Source organism: Vulpes lagopus, chromosome 7, assembly GCF_018345385.1.
Source record: "Vulpes lagopus strain Blue_001 chromosome 7, ASM1834538v1, whole genome shotgun sequence".
In the NCBI taxonomy this organism is placed as follows: Eukaryota; Metazoa; Chordata; class Mammalia; order Carnivora; family Canidae; genus Vulpes; species Vulpes lagopus.
The window spans coordinates 9,959,289-9,978,614 of record NC_054830.1 but is presented as its reverse complement, the minus strand read 5'-3'; the positions used below and the strand labels follow the sequence as shown (position 1 = coordinate 9,978,614).

General features: G+C 56.9%; 1 protein-coding gene across 3 annotated transcripts; it reads right to left on the bottom strand.

The window, feature by feature from the left end:
• Positions 1-53: 53 nt before the first annotated feature.
• Positions 54-18,228, bottom strand: ADGRE5 (adhesion G protein-coupled receptor E5). 3 transcript variants are annotated; one of them, XM_041760767.1, is made up of 21 exons: positions 18,024-18,228; positions 15,392-15,579; positions 11,708-11,758; positions 11,385-11,504; positions 10,698-10,853; positions 7,465-7,596; positions 6,746-6,892; positions 6,156-6,302; positions 6,017-6,075; positions 5,816-5,893; positions 4,522-4,699; positions 4,333-4,440; positions 3,883-4,118; positions 3,162-3,338; positions 1,959-2,150; positions 1,558-1,784; positions 1,405-1,471; positions 1,212-1,303; positions 961-1,129; positions 773-871; positions 54-690 (listed from the first exon to the last, which is right to left on the bottom strand). In XM_041760767.1, exons 1-21 carry the CDS (start codon positions 18,140-18,142, stop codon positions 661-663), a joined length of 2,772 nt encoding a protein of 923 aa, XP_041616701.1. In that variant the 5' UTR covers positions 18,143-18,228; the 3' UTR covers positions 54-660. The 3 variants fall into 3 exon arrangements, with proteins under 3 accessions (XP_041616701.1, XP_041616703.1, XP_041616702.1); XM_041760769.1 differs by lacking the exon at positions 18,024-18,228 and adding an exon at positions 15,691-15,709; XM_041760768.1 differs by lacking the exon at positions 7,465-7,596 and having other exon boundaries at positions 18,024-18,226.
• Between the last annotated feature and the right edge of the window lie 1,098 nt (positions 18,229-19,326).

The following is a 19,326-nucleotide window of genomic DNA, read 5'->3' as shown; positions in this document are numbered from 1 at the left end:
GTGTCAGCTTTCAGCGTCTTGTGGATGTAGCAGGCCATCCCCCCACAGCCACCTTCTGTATCAGTGTGATATTTAATTTTAAGTGTCAACATTGAAAGGTTCACACAGATAAAAAAAACAACATACAACATCCACCACCTTTAAAACAGCGAGAGCCTTCTGCCTCCAGGGGCATGTGGGCCTCTGTACCGTGTACCGCGGCCAGTGGGACTAGGAGGGGCCCTGCCCTTCCCCACTCCCGGCCTCAGTCTGAGCTTAAGGGATCACTTGAGCCCCAGCACCCTGGCCTCTCATTGCATGGCAAAGACAGGTGAAGGGCAGAGGCTGGGCCAGTGCAGGAGTCTTCACTCTGTCCACGCCTGTGTAGCAGGGAAGGGGACTGCAGCCCTGGGCCAGCTCTTGCCCCCTCACGGGTCCTGGCTGTGGCAGAGCAGAGAGGCAGCCAGACGCAGGCCGGGCAGATCCAACTCCCCAGCTGCTTGGGCATTCTGGGGTTCGGTGCCAGACTATAGCTCCTGCTCCCCTGCATTCTATGATCCATGTGGGGGCCAAGGCAGGAGGGCAGCAGGAGCAGAGTGGTGAGGGAGGAGGGAACAGTCTTCAGCATGTGCAAAAGCTGCTGAGGCCACAGAAGCTGCTGGCCTGGCCAGACCCGTGAGGTCACATCCCGGACTCGGAGGGCCTGTGGGCCTGGTGAGAAAGGGGCACTGAGGATGGAGCCTGGGTTGGGTCTTCTCTGGCGCAGCTTCCCTACCCCGGGCTCAGCCCTTACCTGGGTCTGATGGTGGCTCGTGCTGGATGTGGCTGTGGCGAACTCCGAGTACTTGTTCCCTGTGATCCTGCCAGCCCACCTCCTGTACTCCTCCCTCACCTGTGGGGCCCAGGGTGCCAGGTTAGGGAAGGGGCAGGCTCCATGGCTGGGCCCCCCAGCGCACCCTACCCATAGTGGCTACAGCCCACCTTCTTGTTGAGCAAGCAGTGGAGCAGGAAGAGGAAGAGGCCTTGCAGGGAGTTGAGGATGCAGAAGGTGTAGGACAGCACCCAGCTGTCCGGGTCGAAGAGGAACAAGCCAAAGATCCAGGTGCTGCCCAGCACAAAGAGCTGGGCCACAGCAGTGATGGTCAGCACCCTGCAGGGAGAACAGGGCTCCAGTATGGGGGGGCTCACCCCACCCTCCTCTCTGCCAGCCCCCTTCAGGCCTTTCTTCTCACCTGGCCTTCTTCAGTTTCTTCATGTCTGGGTTGATCTCAGAAAACTTCTGTGTGAGTTTCCAGACTGTAGTCACGAAGACCACCGCATTGCACTGGGCAGGGAGCATAGAATCTGCATTAGGGGAAGTGCTCAGAACTGCTGCAGGTCTTGTGGGGCTGTGCCCCTCAGGCTGTGGGCATGGGAGGCACTTACCAGAACGATGAAAATCACAGGCCCCAGGAAGCTCCAGAGGAAGCCGTCCTCTCTGTTCAACCAGCAACTGGATGAGGGGAGGGGGCGGTCAGCACCTCCAACGCCGGTACTGGGGTCCCCTGCCCTCCCGCCCAACTGCTAGCCTGCACTCACTAGAGGATGTAGCCGTAGCCCTTGCTTTTGACGGCCGCGGAGATGGCCACGATGACCAGGGGCACCCCGTAGCCTATCAGGCAGAGCTGCCACTTGCTCAGGCCCTGGCCGCGGAACACGCGCACCACCAGGAAGTAGAGCTCTAGGCCCTCGAGGCTCATCCAGCAGAAGGCGCCCAGGAAAAAGTAGTGCAGCAGTCCGGCCACCAGGCGGCAGCGCAGCCCCACCTGCGGGGCGGGGGGCGCGGGGCGACGTCAGGGCGGGGCGGGGCCGAGGCCTGGGGAGTGGGCGGGGTGGGCGGGAGCCAAGTGCCTCCCGGGCCTGTGGTGCGGGCCGAGCCCTGGGGATGGGCGGGGCTCCCCTCTGCTGAGGCTGGGACCCTCCACTGGCCCGGACCTCACCTGGTCGCCTTCGTTTTCGATGCCCACCAGGAAGATGGTGGAGCCCACGAAGAGGCAGATGCAGAGGTGCAGGTGCACGGTGGTGCGCGAGCCTTGGATGGGCCGCACCAGCAGGAAGGTGAGAATGCACAGCAGCAAGCAGAGTAGCGACAGCACCAGCCCCACCTTGGTGATCAGGGACAGCTTCTGGTCCTAGATGCAAGATGGGGTGCGCGGGGCTCGCTCAGTGCCCCGAAGACTTCCCTCCTCGCGGGCCCTACCACCCAGACCCATCTGGGTCCTGTCCTGCAGGTCTCTGATCATGCCACTCACCTCTCTCCACATCCCCTGCCCTCAACACCTGAGCAAGCCGCTGTGTCTCATCCTAAGTACTGCACCCCACCCCCAGTCAGCATGGATGCACCAGGGGTCCCCAGTTCCTCTTGATGGACTTCCTCACTAAACACTCAGACTTCTGAGAAGGTCCTCAGTGAAGCCTTGAGGCCACATCCTCCTTTTCTAATGCTGATGGTTCCCACTTTTCTGACCTTCCTCTCCCTCTTCTCAAATTTTACCCCTCCTACACCTGGCCACATTGTCAACTCACCAAAACTCATCTTTTTGTCCTTCCTGGACATTTAAAGGCCTGGACCACAGGCTGCCCTACTCTGCTTGGGACTTTCCAGTTAAACACGTGGATCAGCCTGCCTATGGGTCTCTGAGACCACATACAGGAAGTTGTGCTCCCTTAGGAGCTTTTAGCAATATTCAACTGGTTTGAAGTGGACAGTCAGAGGGCCTGCATTTAGTTGCTGAGCCATGGGCAGGTCTGGGGGCGGGGGGGCAGGGAAAGGCTGGGGGCAGGGGGTGTGGCCATCTGGGCTGTGGGACCATATAGAGAGCCAGTTGGGCCATATCAACAAGAACCAGCTGCCTGGGGCACCTGGGTGGCTTAGTCGGTTAAGTGTCTGCCTTTGGCTCGGGGCCTGATCTCAGGGTCCTGGGATTGAACCCCATGTAGGGCACCCTGCTCAGCAGGAAGTCTGCTTCTCCCTCTCCCTCTGCAATACCCCCCAGCTGTGCTTGCTCTCTCTGGTGCTCTCTCACTCTCATTATCTTAAATAAATAAATAAATAAATAATCTTTTATAAAAACCTAGCTGCTTGCCTCACCTAAGACAACCTTGCCTCCTGTGGGCTTTTGAGAGGCCCCTGTGCTGCTCACCTCTATATCATAGTGGGCCATGAGGATGGCAAAGCTGCTCAGGTGGTTGCACTGGCAGGTGGTGCTGTTATTCCTAGTGCCCAGGGTCTGGCAGCCCGTGGTGGCCCAGTGCCCGTTGTTCTTGTCACCCTTCCAGAATGCACAGATCAACTCCTGCCGTGTCCCAAGTTTCTTTGGCTGTGGGCAGGTGGGAATGGTTGGAAAGGTTAACCTGGAGCCCACTCTTGGGTCCTAGGTTGGGTGGAATCTGAGGAGGGCTGCTTTTCCTTTGACAAGTATTTACTGAGCACCTACTTTGATGTGTCCCCAGGTCTGACACACAATGAACAGGGCAGACAGAAGTCCCTGCCCTTTTGGGGTTGGCATGCTAGTGGAAGAGACAGGTGGAAATAACCTAATATGTAAATGAGGTAGTGTGTTAGAAGGTCATAAGTGCTATTAAAACAAGAAAGAAACAGCATGGGGGAGGTGGGGCATAACTATAAATTGTAATTTTAGGTAAGAAGGTCAGGGAAGGCCTAAAAGAGGAAGTACCATTTGAACGAAGACAAACCAGGTAAAGGACTGAGCCATGTGGGAGAAAAGTGTGTCCCAGAGGGCACAGCAAGTACAAAGGCCCTGAGGTCCATCTGAGGAAGGAGCAGAGTGGGAAAATGAAGGCGATATATGAACCACTGTGACCTTGGCTAAGGGGTGAGCTGTAGAGCTGATTCCTCCCTACCTGAGGATTCTCCAGGTGGGAGAAGGCAAAGGTGACAGGAGAGTCAAGTTTCTCTGTGTTTGTGTTGCTCAGAAAGACCACATTGACGGCCGAGAGGAGCTGAAGCTGGGCACCACGGACAGGACTTCGGTGGATCTTTTTTAGCTGCTCTTTCTTCTCAGGTTCCAGCTCCAAGGAGGCGTTGGACAGCAAATTCTGCATGTTCCGGATGGAGAGGATGCCCATCACGGTGGGGCCTGGAGGAGAGACAGGTGGGCTACCTTCTCCTGCCTCCCCGTGCCCCATTCTGCCTCCTAAGGCCTCTGATTGGCTCTCCAGTCCACCAGGTTGCCTGGGGGCCCTGGCAATAGCTCAGCTTCCAGTTGTTACATATTCAGAACCTCACCCCTAGCACATCCCAGCTCCCCCTCCCCTCTCCCACTGGTGTCCCCTTGGGCTCCCTACTGTTACCTGAGTTGCTGGGTTCTGTCGCCACAGCCCAGTTCAGCAGCATCTGTGCATGCGTCTGACCCATGGTGACATTTCCATCCTCATGCTCCTGGATCATCAGGGATAGCTCTGAGGAGACAGAGGGAGTGATTGGGGACTCTGGGTGTGGGACGGGGCCCAGGGCTGGGGCGGGGCAGGGCTGGGGCTCACCTGTGTCCAAAGGGGAGCGATAGGTGAAGGAGGCTCTAGGTATGGCCTTGGCCAGGGTCCTCAGGACTGTTTCGAGGCTAAGGAGGAAGTGGGTGGCCATGTGGTGCCTTTCAGATGGGTCCATGGCCTCCAGGTCTCCAGAGGGTTTTAGCATCTCATCCATTGACTCGATGAGTTTCTGGGAGTGACGGGTGACAGCTTGGTGGGTCACTGTGCCACAAGGGCTGCCCGAAGGACCCTGACCTCACCAGCCTCCCTCCACCAAGGGGCACACTGCAGAACCACCGGAGTGGCCTGGGGGGACATTGGGTTGATAGGGGAATCATTGAGAGACTGCAGTGGCCAGAAGACAAGTGAGGGGACTTAAAATATGCCTGTGTTGGGCAGCCCAGGTGGCTCAGCGGTTTAGTGCTGCCTTCGACCCAGGGCGTAATCCTGGAGACCCGAGGTCGAGTCCCACATCGGGCTCCCTGCATAGAGCCTGCTTCTCCCTCTGCCTGTGTCTCTGCCCCCCTCCCCCGTGAATAAATAAATAAAATCTTTTTTTAAAAAAAGAATATGCCTTTGTGCATGTACTGTAACAGTGGTGCTTTACGTGTACCAGGCGTGGGCTTCCTGCCAGGCTGTGTTCTAGTCTGCACTGTCCAGAACAGCTGTCACTAGCCACATGTGGCTATCCAGCACCGGAAATACAGCTCCATGTTGCAGTGGTAATATTTTGAATCTTTTGGGTTGAACGCAGTGCAGTCTTTGCAGTCTTCCTGTTAACTTTGCTTGTATCCTTTACATGTTTGTTTTAATGTAGCTACCAGAAAATTTAAAATGACACAGGGGCTCACGTGTTTCTACCCGGCTTAGCACATAGGCTAAAACGTAGGTATAATGCTCACCGTGTGCCAAGCCCTGCTCTTTCTTGGAACTTTACTTCTATTAGTTTACGTAAAACCTTCAAACTGACTGTATAGAGCAGGCCCTATTTTCAGGTGAGACTGAGGCCCAGAGAAAGGGAGCCACTTGCCTCAGAACGTGGCAGTGGGTGGAGGTAGAGTGGATGGGATGAGGAGGATGTAAACCTTTGCGGCTTAGCCATGCAGGTAAAATTCCTAACTGCTCCATTCTTTTGGCATTACATTGCATACGTGCCTGCGTGTGTGTGCGCGTGTGCGCTTACATTTTGGGGTGTGTATGTATGTCTGTATCTGTGTAACCTCTGCTTAGGCTCTCTCCACCCACATGGAATCATCCCTCAGCCACCCCCACGGCATCCAGGAGTCCCCTCTGCTCTTGCCCTTACCTGGATGGTCTCCTGAGCCAAGGCTGGCTTGAAGTCTCTGCGCAGCTCTTGGACTCTTTCAAAGAAATGGGAGAGTTTCTAGAATAGAGATGAGACAGGTCAGAGAGGGTCATGTGTGGATGTGGGAACTTGGGGGAAATGGGTGGATCAGGTGGGCTGCACAGAGGGATGCCTGCCTCCTGGTCCCCTGGGGCCACTCACCTGGCTCTTGATTCCAGGGGGTGGGGTCCAGGTGGGGAAGGATATCTCTGCTGCAGGGACTAGAACAGATGATCATTAGGTGTCAGAGTGTCTGTGCATGTTTCATGGGTGGAGTCTGGGGTCAGGTGAGACCAGGTACCTTCGCAGGTGGTGTTCAGTTGCTTATCCTGGAATCCAGGTTTGGGCTTCCAGCCCCGGCGGCAGCGGCACTTGTAGGAGCCCACAGTGTTGACGCAGACGGTGGAGTAATGGCACGTATGCTTCCCGGAGCTGCACTCGTCCACATCTGGGGGCACAAAGATGGGAATCAGAACACCTTTCCTCTCCGTGCCCTGCTCCTGTTTCCTGTGTTAGTGTCTCCCACTGATGGGAGGTGATATCACCTGCTGACCCCACATCCTGGTGATGCAGGGCTTATGGGAAGTGTGCAGAAGCCTGACACCTAGCATGTGATCCCTGTACTGATGTGCAGGTTGTGAATATAGAAATACCTTTGTCCCAGTTAGTAATTAGCTGCTGCCTGGGGTCTCCAAGGAGCCTGCTCCTCGGTACCTCAGCTCCTTCCCCAGGAAACCCCAGATCTTTTCCCATCCAGCCTCAAAGGAATTAATGCCTGGTAGGGCAGGACGCCCCCAGGGTTCATGCTGCTTGGTTTGTGTGGGTGTCACTGAATATGTGATCAGATGTTCTGAGTGTGGGTCTCCAGGATGTGGCATCTGAGCTCTGGACCTTCACAGACGGTGTTGCTTGGGCCATTGGGGGATCCAGGAACCGGCTTCCATCCCGGGCGGCAGCGGCACTCATAGCCTCCGATGTTGTTGAGGCAGTGGGTGGAGTTGTGGCATGGGTTCTGCCCCGAGGTACATTCATTCACATCTGAGGACAAAGCCAGAGTGTCAGGTTCCACTCACTGCACCCCTTCTCACTGCCCGGCACCAAGGACCCCACCATTATTGCACATGCTACCACCTGCACATTAACCTCAGCGCATCTTACCATGGCCTCCCTGCAAGATGGGCATGGCAGGGGCCATGGTCCCCAGTTTACAGGCTGTGAAACCAGGAGGGAGACTGAGTCATGGGGCCCAGACTCTCTTTCCGAGGACCCTTGCTTACTCCCTCCCACCTGCCCCAACTCTGGCCCACCCAAGTTCCCTTTCTAGGGACTGGAAGTGACACCTTTCTCTGCTCCCGTGTGATGGATGAGGAGGGGTGAGACCGGGAGGTGTGCCCAGAGGCCAGGGCCTCGATAAGGGAACCCCAGGCTGGAAGGCCCTGCTGCCTCCCTGCTCTGTGGTGGAACCTTCTGGGGAGGTGAATCCTTGGGCAGAGCAAACCCCTGGTATTTCTGGAAACTGAGGGTCTTCCCCCTCCTCCTGGGGCTGTGGGATCCGCCTCAGCCCCTCCCCAGCTCCAGTGCAGCCTCACAGCGTCTTCCAGGGCCTCTACCTGTGCACAGATTCAGGTCGCCCAGGTTGAGCTGGAAGCCGGGCGGGCACTTGCAGGTGTAGCTGCCCTGGGTGTTGGTGCAGATGCCCCGGCTTTTACACACTCTGGGCTTCAGCTGACATTCATCCACATCTGCGGGAGGAAGGAGAGGGTGATGGACGCCTACACCTGTTTCCTGGGATAGAAGCATCTGGAGGGCCCTGCTCTCTCCTCCTCAGTGCGTGGGTGCCTTTTCTAATTCACACAGAGGCGTCCTATGGGCGAGCATGGTGGCCCCGATGTTCTGTTGTCCAGATGTTGCCAGAAGTGGTCCAAGTCCTCCGCATCTGCCAGCGCTGGCTCCCTCGGCCCCTCTGGGCAGCTCTAACTGGGACAGGGACCTCATGGCCACCTATGTTGCAGCCTGAGGACTTGGACAAGTCCAGGGTGGGCCTTCCTGGGAGCTGTGTGCAGGGGAAATGCTGCGTTCCCGACCGGGACCTGTCATGGCTCCCAGCGATGACCTAAGTCCCCCAGGGTGGCCGGTGGTCCCGGCAGGACAGCATGCCTCCATTCATGCTAACTCTGAGATTCCAGCCGCACGAGATAGACAAGACCCACACCTGAGCCAGGCCCTTCAAGAACGAGGCTTCGGGGTAGTGCGGGGAGAGTAAGGATGGTGCCGGACAGGCCAGGGCCGCCCGGACGGTGGGCACCAGGCTGGATGGACAGCGTCACTCATGTCCAGTCAGGCCGTCTTGGAGCAGGAAAGATGCCTTCTTCTGATTCCCATGAAGGCCTCGCTTCGACTGATGGGATGTGGTGAGCAAGGCCAGTGGGGGGCAGGTGCTGGGCGGCTGGAGAGAAGAGCAGGTGCTGATGGGCAAGAAGTGGCAGATGTTTCTGTCTTCTTGGCCCTTGGCCTCCCACCAGGGATACAGACACTGGGTCCAGCTGCAAGAGGCTCAGCCTCCATCTTCTGTCTCTGAGTGGTCAGGTGTCCCATGGGACCTGGGTTGACCTCCCCAGGAGAGGGTCAGACCCGGGCAGTGGTTCTGGATGGATCTCTAGGTGTCTGGTCCAGTCTGGTTCGCCTGATTTTCTGAGCATTTGCGTGTGGGGTTGAGGGGTTGGTGTCACCTGGCCCACCCCAGACACAACAATCTCTGGGTCCCGGATATCCAGGCTGCCCTGGTCATCTGGGCTGAACCAAAGCTGCCAGGGAGGGTTGGGATAGAGACTTGTTCAGGAAAACAGAGGGAGGCCAAGTGGCTGAGGAGCAGGGGTCAGGGCATCAGGAGAAGCCCTCTCAGGCGAGGGGCTGACCAAGGGCTATGAGCCTGCCCTCAAATCTCCAGACGGGGTCCCTGGGTCCATCGTGGCTGAGGGTCTGGGAGGGCTCCTGGGATGGCCAAGTGGGCTCCGGTGGGGGCGGGTCTCATCCAGGCGGTTATGATGGTGGCCAGGAGGACGGGTATTGCACTGGAACACGCTTCCTGCGAAGTATCTTGAATGCCACTGCCTCTTGTTTCATGCACAGAAGACCCCGGGGAGGCAGGAGGGCAGTCCGAACCCTCAGGGGAGGGCTCTGAGACTTGGGATTCAGAGAGGTTTGGGACACCAGGTGGGTGCCCAGGACATCCTCTGATGCCTCTGGGAAATGGAGCACAGAAGGGCCTGGGTCTCCCACCTGTAGCAGGTCTCACTGCCATGACACGGCTGCGTGTGTCCTCAGCTGTGGCAAAGGCTGAGACCGTCACAGAGCGAGGTCTTCAGGCGACAGGCCCTGGGCCAAACTAGCGGACTGTTCTCTCCCCGTCACCCGGCTTGAGGTCCACAGTGGTCCCTCTCCCGTCTCTTTGTTCATCCGTGTCCCTGCCCAGCCTCCTGACAGAGTCCCCTTCTCTCAGCCCTGGCCTGTTCTAATACAACAATACAGCCCCTCAGTAACCAAAATCAGCCACCACTTGTGCTGGCGGCTGACAATAGTCCAGGCACACTGAGTGGGACACATGATCGTCATGTGCAGTTGTGCAGGTTGCTTGGTGCACAAGGGTGTGGGGCCCAGGAGGCAAGTGGGAGTTGAAACCCAGCCCGCTCTCCATTCCGAAAACATGCTGCGTTCACCTAGAGATGATGGACCTTTTCCATTTCATGTAAAGGCTCTGTCCTCTGGCCAGGCCACATGTCTGGGGCACAACCTCCACCCAGAGGCCCCTAGGAACCAGCAGTGCTGTGGATGGGGCCCTCCCTCTGGGCTCACCATAGTGCAGATCCTCCCTTCCCTCCCACCAGTGAGGCTCTGCAGCCCTTTCTGCATGCGGGGGAGGGGGTGCTGGGGACCAAGGCTGTGGGCTCTCCTCGCCCTAGCAGGTGGGCCTACGGACCCGCCTCAGAGTCCACCGCTCACTTCTTTCCTCCCTTGCTCTCTCTCTCTCTCTATTCTGCACTAACCCCCTCTGTCTGGTGGGCAACGCTTCGCTGCTCCCCACCCACTGCTGGGCCCTCTGTCCCCTGTGGATACCGGAAGCCCCTTCCCCTGCCTGCTTTTCTCCCTGGAAGGGCAGTGGGGCAAAGCCTGGTGATGCGCACAAGCCAGGCTTCTCCTGGCCCCGAGCCGTGGATCACTGGGCAAGACCCCGGCAAGAGATGCGACTGCAGTGGGGATAGACTGGAGCAGCTGCTCTCGGTGACCCCTCCCCGGGCATGGCCCCAGGCGGGGTGCCCATCCTGGAGAGGGTGCATCAGATCGTGAGGAGTAGAATTCAGAACCCGACAGCCACCATTCTGTGCTTTGGTGTCTATCTTCCCAGCAATTCTATGAAATAAGCACCACTGTTACCCCCTTTTTACAGATGGGTAAACTGAGGCACAGAGAGGTGAAATAACTGGTCCAAGGTCACACAGTTAACAAAAGACAAAGCTACTTTTCTTTTTATCTGTAAAAATAGAGACCCCCCCCACTTTTTTTTTTTTTTAAGAAAACACAAAATCGTCATCATATCATCCCATCTCACCCAGTAACAGTGATTTCTGAATAAGAATCCTGGCTGGTGCCACACACACAGCTACCGACCAAGTGGCAGAGCCAGGATTTGCGCCCTTGGCCTTCACGCTCCCCTGCCTGTCTGTGCCTGTCCTGACTCTGACGTGGGTGTTGTACCCTGTAACCAGGGCCCTGCACCCCGGGGGTGATTCAGGAAGGGCTCTGGTAACCCCAAACCTCATGGATGGGGAGATGGGGAGGTTCCTACCTTGACATGTGTTCTCACTCTCATTCACGAACGTCGTTGCCCCAGAAGCAAGCACGTATCCCGGGCTGCACATGCAGTGGTAGCTCCCCTCTGTGTTCTGACAGTCTGCTAACCGTCCACAGGACACCAGCGGCGGTGGTCCACACTCATTGATGTCTGGAAGACAACGGAGCAAAGGGTCATCTCCCAAAGGTGTGAGTTCCTTTAGGGAAGAGATCCCACTTCCCTTCCTGACTCTCCTGCTCGGGGCCCGATGCTTAATCAGTATCTTTTGGGAAAGGATTAGATCCTTAAGATAGACTGCAGAGGCTGGGCTGCAGTTGGAGCAAGCCATTCCTGAAGCCCACCCATTCAGCTCTGCTCCTCTCTGCCCTCTGGCTGGCATCCTGGATCTGAACACAGTAGGGAGTGTTGAGATGGGGGTGGGGGCAGCTCTGCATCTTCCTCCCCAGTCGTGGCAGGGCAAAGGGAAGCACAGACTCCAGAGCTCCTCTCTCTCCAGGAAGCCGTGTTTATTCCCTTGTTATTTTTCACCTTGATATCTTTTTCTTTCTCTTTTCTCTGCCCTTGGTGACAGTCCCAAGGCCAAAGGCTGAGACTCCAGCCACCACTCACATTCCCCCATGGGCACTGGGTTATGCACCCCCCCATCTTCGTGCTCCCCTCAACCACCCCAAGCCCCTGTACCATCACAACTCTCCAGGGGGCTGGAGAAGATCTCCCCGGACAGAGAACTGAATCCTGGAGAGCAGCGACAGGTGGTGGCATTGACACATGTGGATTTCGGAGGGCACCAGCGTGCACAGCCTGTGGGGAAGGTGACCACAGTCGGAAGGTGAGGTCTGAGCCAGGTGCCCGGATGGGGAGGCAGGATCATCTCCAAAGGAGGGGTTGCCGGGACCCCCTGACCTTCCCCCTGCAGCAGGCCTCCCCCGCTGCCTGGGCGATGGGGATCCAGGGCTCCTTCCCCAGACTCTGGCTGTGGACTTGTTTGCTCCCAACAGACTCACCACTGGTTTTCTGGGATCCAGCTTCCAACAGAATCAGCAAGACACACAGCCCTGGAACAGAGAGAGAGAGGGGGTGTGTGGGCAGGGGGCACCTCAGAGCAGGGAACCGTTGATGGAGACTTGATGGAGACCTGAGGGTGACACATCTGAGGCAGGGGGGCTACTGACCCCTCCCAGGCTTGGGCTCTGTCCATCGCTACTGAGAGAGCAAGCAGCCCTCCCTGGACTCCAACGCCCACAGCTGCAGTGTCTGCCACCATCTCCCGGAGACGGATGTCCCTGGTTCAAATCCCAGACCTTGGTCATGTGACCTCACTTCCCAGTGCCTCAGTTTTTCCATCTGTCGAATGGGAATGATGATGGGCCTCACTTCCTAGAGGCATCTGAGAACTAAGCCCGTGAACGCTGCCTGGTGTGTCCAGGTGTTTACTATCGTTTCTTTCTTTCTTTCTTTCTTTCTTTCTTTCTTTCTTTCTTTCTTTCTTTCTTTCTTTTCTTCTTTCTTCTTTCTTTTTCTTTCTTTTTTCTTTTCTTTCTTCTTTCTTTCTTTCTTTCTTTCTTTCTTTCTTTCTCTTTCTTTCTTTCTTTCTTTCTTTCTTTCTTTCTTTCTTTCTTTCTTTCTTTTCTTTCGATTTTACTAATTTACTCATGAAAGACAGAGAGAGAGAGAGAGAGGCAGAGACACAGGCAGAGGGAGAAGCAGGCTCCCTGCAGGGAGCCCGATGTGGAGCTTGATCCCAGGACCTGGGGATCACAACCTGAGTTAAAGGCAAGGCGCTCAACCACTGAGACACCCAGGTACCCTCTGTTTTGTTTTTTTTTTTTTAAGATTTTACTATCATCATTTCTTAAATTCTATTTTTTTAGATTTTATTTATTTATGAGAGAGAGAGAGAGAGAGAGAGAGAGAGAGAGGCAGAGACACAGGAGGAGGGAGAAGCAGGCTCCATGCCAGGAGCCCGACGCGGGACTCGATCCCGGGACTCCAGGATCATGCCCTGGGCCAAAGGCAGGCGCTAAACCACTAAGTCACCCAGGGATCCCCACTATCATCATTTCTTATGTGAAGGTGAAGGTGTTCTCTCAGATGCCCCCGAATCTAAGATGCTCTGGCCCCCTGCACCCTGGCTCAGGGACATAGATGTGCGCCCACCACACCCATATCTGTTGGCCCCACGACCAGCTTGAGACCCAGTGGTGGCCTTTCAGCCCCAGCTCCCCACACACAGGAAGACGCTGTGGGCTAATGGTGGGGTGGTGCTCTGCTGTTCCTGCTACTCGGGGCACCCTCCTCCCCAGGCATGTGTTTGGGGGTTCTACTAATCATCTGCGTCAGCAGAGGTTCTAGGGACAGGGAGCTCCTTGTTCACCAGTGAGAGAGACCAGGAGATAGTGATGGAGAGAAAAGAAAGAGAGAGGGAGAAGGCGCCTGAGACACAGAGAGAGGAGAAAGACGAAGAAGGGAACAGAGAGGTGGCAGGAGAGAAAGAGGCAGCAGTTGAGGCAGTGTTAGCGATGGACAGAGAAATAGAGAACTGGAAAGAGAGAGACCAAGATGGCAGAGATTGGACAGAGAGATGTAGAGATAGAGAGACTGAGAGCGAGAGAGGGAGACACGATTAGAAGGAGGAGGGGGTGAATGGAAACGGGGAGGGAGGGCGTAGGGTGCCTCCGCAGCAGGTGGAGGTGCGGGAGGGGCTCAGGGGGCGGAGAGCCTCTGCCAGTCTGGGAACACTGGGGAAGCTGTGGGGTCCCCAGTTATCCAGGGAGCCCCAAAGCAAGGTGGTGGGTGAAGGGATGGGGGCTGAGAGGGCGGGTAGGAGAGCATGAGTCACTTCCTGGGCCAAGGGGAAGGGATGACTCACGCTCTGTTGACCCTGGATGGGGGCTCCCAGAGGAATTCTGGGGTCGTCATTGTGAAGCACAGCTTGAGAGGCTGTGCGGGGGTGGGGGGACGGGTACAGACTTGAGGGTACCCTGACCACTCAGTCCCTGTGTCCAAACTGGATACCCCTCAGGCATGGGGGGAGCAGAGACCCTCTCACAGCCAGGGTAAACTAAGGCTGGAATGCTCTTCCCTTTCTTTATATGTGGATTCCTCTCTTCCTCCTCTCTGGCCTTGGGGCTTGGCTAGTTCCCCCTCAGCTGGGACCCACTTCCTCTTTGCAGACCACAAAATGACCTTCCCTGATTTGTCCCCAGCTCCCAAAGCCCCAAAGAGCAACTGTCTTGCTCAGAACTGCCCTGGGAGGCTGGGGCTCTGGTTATGTCCATTCTACAGATGGATAAACTGAGGCTTGGAGCCCAGAAAAATCCCAGGAAGAATGTGGTGAAAAAAGGGGGTGCAGAGGAAGGTAGAATTGAGCTCAAGTTCCCCAAACCTGTGAGGGGGGGCCCTTTTGTGCCTCATCCCCTCCAATGGGGCTGGGCTGGGCTCTCCTGCCCCCCCTCCCCCCAGGCCACTGGGCCAGGCCTTCTCCATCTGGGGCCTTGGAAGTCACCCAAACAGGAGCTGAGAGAGGAGCTGCTGGTCGTCTGCTCCCGGTCGCATCTGGTTTGCATTGCCTGTGGAACCCTGACCATGGATTCCTGCTTCGGGACCCCGGGGTGCGGGCGGAGCAATCACCCCCCTCTTGCTCCTCCTGCTGCGGACCCCCTAGCCCAGACCCCAGACCCCAGACCCACCCGAGTCCTTCCCAGAGGGAAGTAAGACAAATCAAAATAAAAAATAAAGTGCTGTTTGATTCTTGCTGTGAACCAGGAATAGTTTGTGTAGAACTCACTCAACATTTAACCCTATAAAGTGGCGACCAGGTTCCCCCCATGTTACTGGCGTGGAAAGTGAGCTCAGGGGCTCCGTGACTTGGCCCCAGTGACACACCGCCGCTCAGCAGTTGTGTCCCACTTAGACTCTTGTCCCTGCTCCAGGTGGGGAAAAGCCAGGATGGGGGTGTTAGGGGAGGCCCTGCACCCACGCCTGGACCAGCACAGGGAATCCCCGTCCCTGTGGCCCAGGGAAGCTCTGGTTGGGGCACCCCAAATGTCATTTCTTCACTCTCTTTGTTGCCTGGTTGCTCAGGCAACGAGCTGCCCTGATAACCGTTAGAGACATACTGGGTGGGGCTGGAAGGGAGGGGTGGGGGTGCGGGGAAGTCACAGTTAAAAGAATCAAGTTCAAACCCATGGCGGGGAAGTCCTGGCTGGGTCTGGGGGAGCAAATACGGGGGTCTCTGGGGCTGCCCCTGTCACAGAGATAGTGGGGGATGTATTGGCTTGGCAGGAACCTCCCGCATCGGAGGGATCCTGGCTCCTAGCTCCCCAGCAGCACCCCTGCCCTGTGTTCAAAGCAGTTGCCCACAGGGTCCCAGTACTCACTTTTTGCACCCTCTCCTGCCCGCATGCCTCAGTTTACCTTCTTAAGAGGCAACCCACAAAGTGTCTCTGGACAGAGCTTAGAGATCTGAGTGGGAGTGGGGCTCCTAGAAGCCCTTGGGTGCTTCCCCCTAGGGCAGGGGGTGCCCCGGGGCTGCCAGGCCCTCTCTCCATGTGCCCGCCTGACCATGCGGCTGCCTCCCGGGAGCTGCCAGCCACACCTTCCATTTCCCCGCGGGGCAGGGAGTGAGTCGCAGGGCACTTCCCGCAGCCCCCCTCATCCCTCTCGGTGGGGGCCCCCCAAATTCTCACCCTGAAGAAGGACGCTGCCGCGGGGGCCTCCCATGGTCCGAACTGCCGGCGGGGACGCAGAGAAGGGGCAGGGCGGGCCGGTCTCCCCAGGCTGGGCAGCTGCGCGGTGTCCCGAGGCTGGCGGGGACTTTATGAAGTGGGGGAGGACAGCCGCTGGCCCAGGGCCCTCCCCGGAACTGGCAGGGCAGCTGGAAGCCAACAGGAAAGTGCAGTAAAAACACAGACCCAGAGGCGTTGCTCAGGCTCGCTCACACACACACACACACACACACACACACACACACGTCTGTCCGCGCAACCTGCTGGCAAGTCCTCCTCTGCCTGTAGTTCCACCGTCTGAGCGACTGACCAACTGTCTGGCCCCGTGTGCACGGGCTGGCTGTACCCCAGGGAAAAGTGGGGCCGCGCAGGCAGGGGTGGGGTGGGAGTCTTGCCAGGGCCCCGCCGGCTCTTCTTGCAGGGGTGTTCAGGTTGGGGAGGGCCTGTCACAAACCGCTGGGAGCTCGCACGTGGGGGATGGCCCTGTGCTCACTGCCTAGGCACACTGAGCCTCCAGTGCCGGCATCTGAGCCAACAGACCCCCAACCCCTGTTTTCCACGTGAGGAAACTGAGGCATGGAGTCCAAATGGCGGCTGGGGGAGCTTGAAGGGGTCCTTCATGGGAGTCAGGCAGGAACCAAGAGAAACTGTGGGACCACAGGGCCACCATGCTTCCAGAGATGGCCTTTCTGGGCCAGCGGTCCCCTCAGTGAGAAACATCTTTCAGGGGCTCCTGGGCAGCAACAGAGAACGACGTGATAAAAGAATGGTTTCCTTTTCCTCCTAAGTCACATGATTGGCTTGTCTCTTAAGCATCTAATAATTTTTTTTAAATGCTATTATTTGTAAAGCACTTAATTGGATCCAGGCCTGATTCTTCTAGAATTATCTGTGTATCTGTTTTAACCCATTCACTCTGCAAAGACACTTATGAGGCAGGTGGGGCTAAGGTTCCCATTTTTTGGAGGTGGAGGCGGAGGCGCAGGTAACAGGTGGTCAAGCAGAGACCCGTGAGCGCACAGCCGGGTCCTCGAGTCCCTGCCAGAGCTTGACGTCCAGAAGAAAGTCTCTCCTGGGTGCTAATGTGTCTTGAACAGCTTGGCGGCCATGGGGTTTAGCCGAGGCAGTGTCCAGCTGGAACCCAAATAGCTGGTTTTATGTTCCTTGTGCTATCATTCATTTTTTGATGTACCAACTCGTGGGGCAACCAGAGGGTTTTGCAACCGGGATGTCAATATAAAGCTCCCTTCTTAAATCAATGGTTTTGAGGCTGCAGAAGTGTAGAAAATTAAAGAAAATAGTAAGTACGTGATAGGCCGGAGGAGGAAGATTGTTGGTCATGGAAAAAAAAGGTCACAAATGGCTGAAAGCAGAGAAGCATTATCCCGGAGATGATGGATGGCGCACCTCCACCCCTGGAATTAACCCCTTCCTGTCCTCTCCCTTTCTCACCCCCACCATCCCTTTGAACTGGATGGGGTATGGGAAAGGACTGTGCCAGGGGACCCAGGGGGCTTGGTGAGGGTAGGGGGAGAGGACCCAGGAGAAGCCTGGGAGGGGAGGGAGCCAGATCAGGTCTGGAGTGGATTTTTGACCCTTCCCCCCCCAAATCTGGAAACTCCAGGGCTGGATATCCCCTCCCCCACAGGACTGCGGGTCAGACAGCTGGTACCTGGAGAAGCTGGGGCTTGGGGGTTCCAGCTTGGGGGAGGTGGGAGGAGCTACCCCTGGGTGCTGATCTCACACCTGTCCTCACCCTCGGTGACCGGTGACCATCTATTCTTTGGTCTTTTCCTCCTCCCTGGTGTGTGCCTCGGGCCCTCAGAGCAGATCTGACCTCTCTGGGACTCAGTTTTCCCTTCTGGTGAATTGGATTAAAATGCCTCCTCACTGGCCTCACAGAGCAGGGTGGGGAGGAACAGGGTAACAGGAGCAAAGGCTTCGAGATCTGGCCGCAAGAAGGGGGAAGGCACGAAGAAGGAATCCTTACCACCGCCGCCACCACCACAATCGGCCTGTCAGCAAGTCCTGGCGCCCTGCCTGCAGATAGACCCCCAACTCTTCCCACCTCTCCTTCTCCTCAGCCCTCCCGCCTTGGTCTAGATCTGTCATCTCCGGCCTTGGTGTTCTGTTCCCCTCCCAGTGGCCCAAGGGCTTGTGGGAATGCCTGAGTCGGGTCACACCCCTCCTCCGCTCAAGATCCCTCCATGGCTCCCACCTCACTGGTAAGACCCCAAGTCTCCCCGCAGCACATAAGGCCCCGTGCGGTCTGCTGTGTCACCTCCCTGCTCTCACCTGCTCCTGTTCTTCCCCTTGCTCACTTGGCTGCAGTTTTCCTTGTGGAAAACACAGGCACAGTCTGACCTCAGGGCTTTTGCACAAGCTGCTGCCCTTGCCTGGAACATTCTTACCCCAGATAACCTCATGGTTCCCTTCCTCCTCCCCTTCATGTTTTGGTTCAATTTCCTGATCCACCTGTCAAATCTAAATGTAATCCCCTCCCATCCTCAGCACCCCAGCTCCTCCCAATCTTCTCGGTTCTTGATTCTCTCTAGCACCCCGCCACCCCTCATCACGGAATATAGCTACTTACCCTGTTTGCCGGCTGCCCCCACCCCCAGGAGACTGGCAGCTCCGGAGGGAGCAGGACGAGGTCCATTCGTGTCTCGGCAGTGCCGACACACAGCCTGCATGCACCCAGTAGGGCTCCATGCTTCATAGTCCCCACCCCCCGACGCCCCGTCACTGCCCCCCACTGAAGGAAACCCCCTTCAGGCTTCCTGATCTGGCCCTTGCTGGGCTGTCACATTGTCCCTCCTCCTTCCCTCTGCCCTAAAGTTCCAGCCCTGCTGACCTATTTGGCAGCCCCAGGACAATCTTGTGACCTCTTCCACAACAGGGAGGCAGGGACAGGATGGGTCCCTATTCGTCAGATGGGAAACTGGGCACCTGGAAGGCTGGGCCACTGGCTCGAGGTTCCTCAGCTAGGAAGTGGCTAAGCCAGGATTATTCAACCAATAACAACAACAACAATAATAATACTATTCATATTGTACTGTATGGCATTATATTATGTATTTTGATCATTGTAGCTACAACAGGAACACATCAACCTGGTGGGAGATAGTGCTCATCCAGCACCTACTGTATACCTGGCACTCCACAGGGATTGAACTCACATCTTCCCAACAGCCCTGGAAGGCCAAGTGCCGTGATTTCCGTTTGACAGACTTGGAGCAGTGAAGTGACTTGGACAGTCACAGGGCGCCCCCACCTCAGATCAGAGGTCCTGGGAAAACCCCATCTCTTCCCCTTTGGGACCGTGTGGTCTTGGGTAGGTGATGCCCCTGGGTCTCAGTTTCAACTGTGAAATGGCTGGAACCTCACCAAGCACAGGTGAGGGCCATAAGGGAGAGCACAAATCGCAGGGGCATAGCTAGGAGCAGAGGCTCAGTGAACAACAACTGTGGCTCTTAGACACATCCCTTCTCTTCGCTACAGTCGTGGGGGAGAGGGTGGGGGGAGACGAGGGGACCCCAGTGTCCTACCTCCAGGCATCTTGTGCCACCTGCTTATGCCCAGCACCCACCCAAGTCCATGCTGAGGTAGGGGGTCAGATGGGGTCTCTGGGTGGAGGGGGGCTGACAGGAAGCCCCCTGCCTGGGAGACAATGGCAGAGGAAGGGGCCGGGCCAGCCCCCACGCGGATGAGCCCAGCTGCAGGCTCCAGGAGGGCGGCACAGCTATTGTGAGGCCAGACAGCTGTCCCCAAGCCAGGAAGCCCCAGGAAGCCAGGGAAAGAAGTGGGAGGTCGCTGGCCAACCCTGACCCCCCGACCCAGGACAGACCTGACAATGGGCTCTTTGTCTCCTCCTGCAGGCTGGACACCTGGATTCC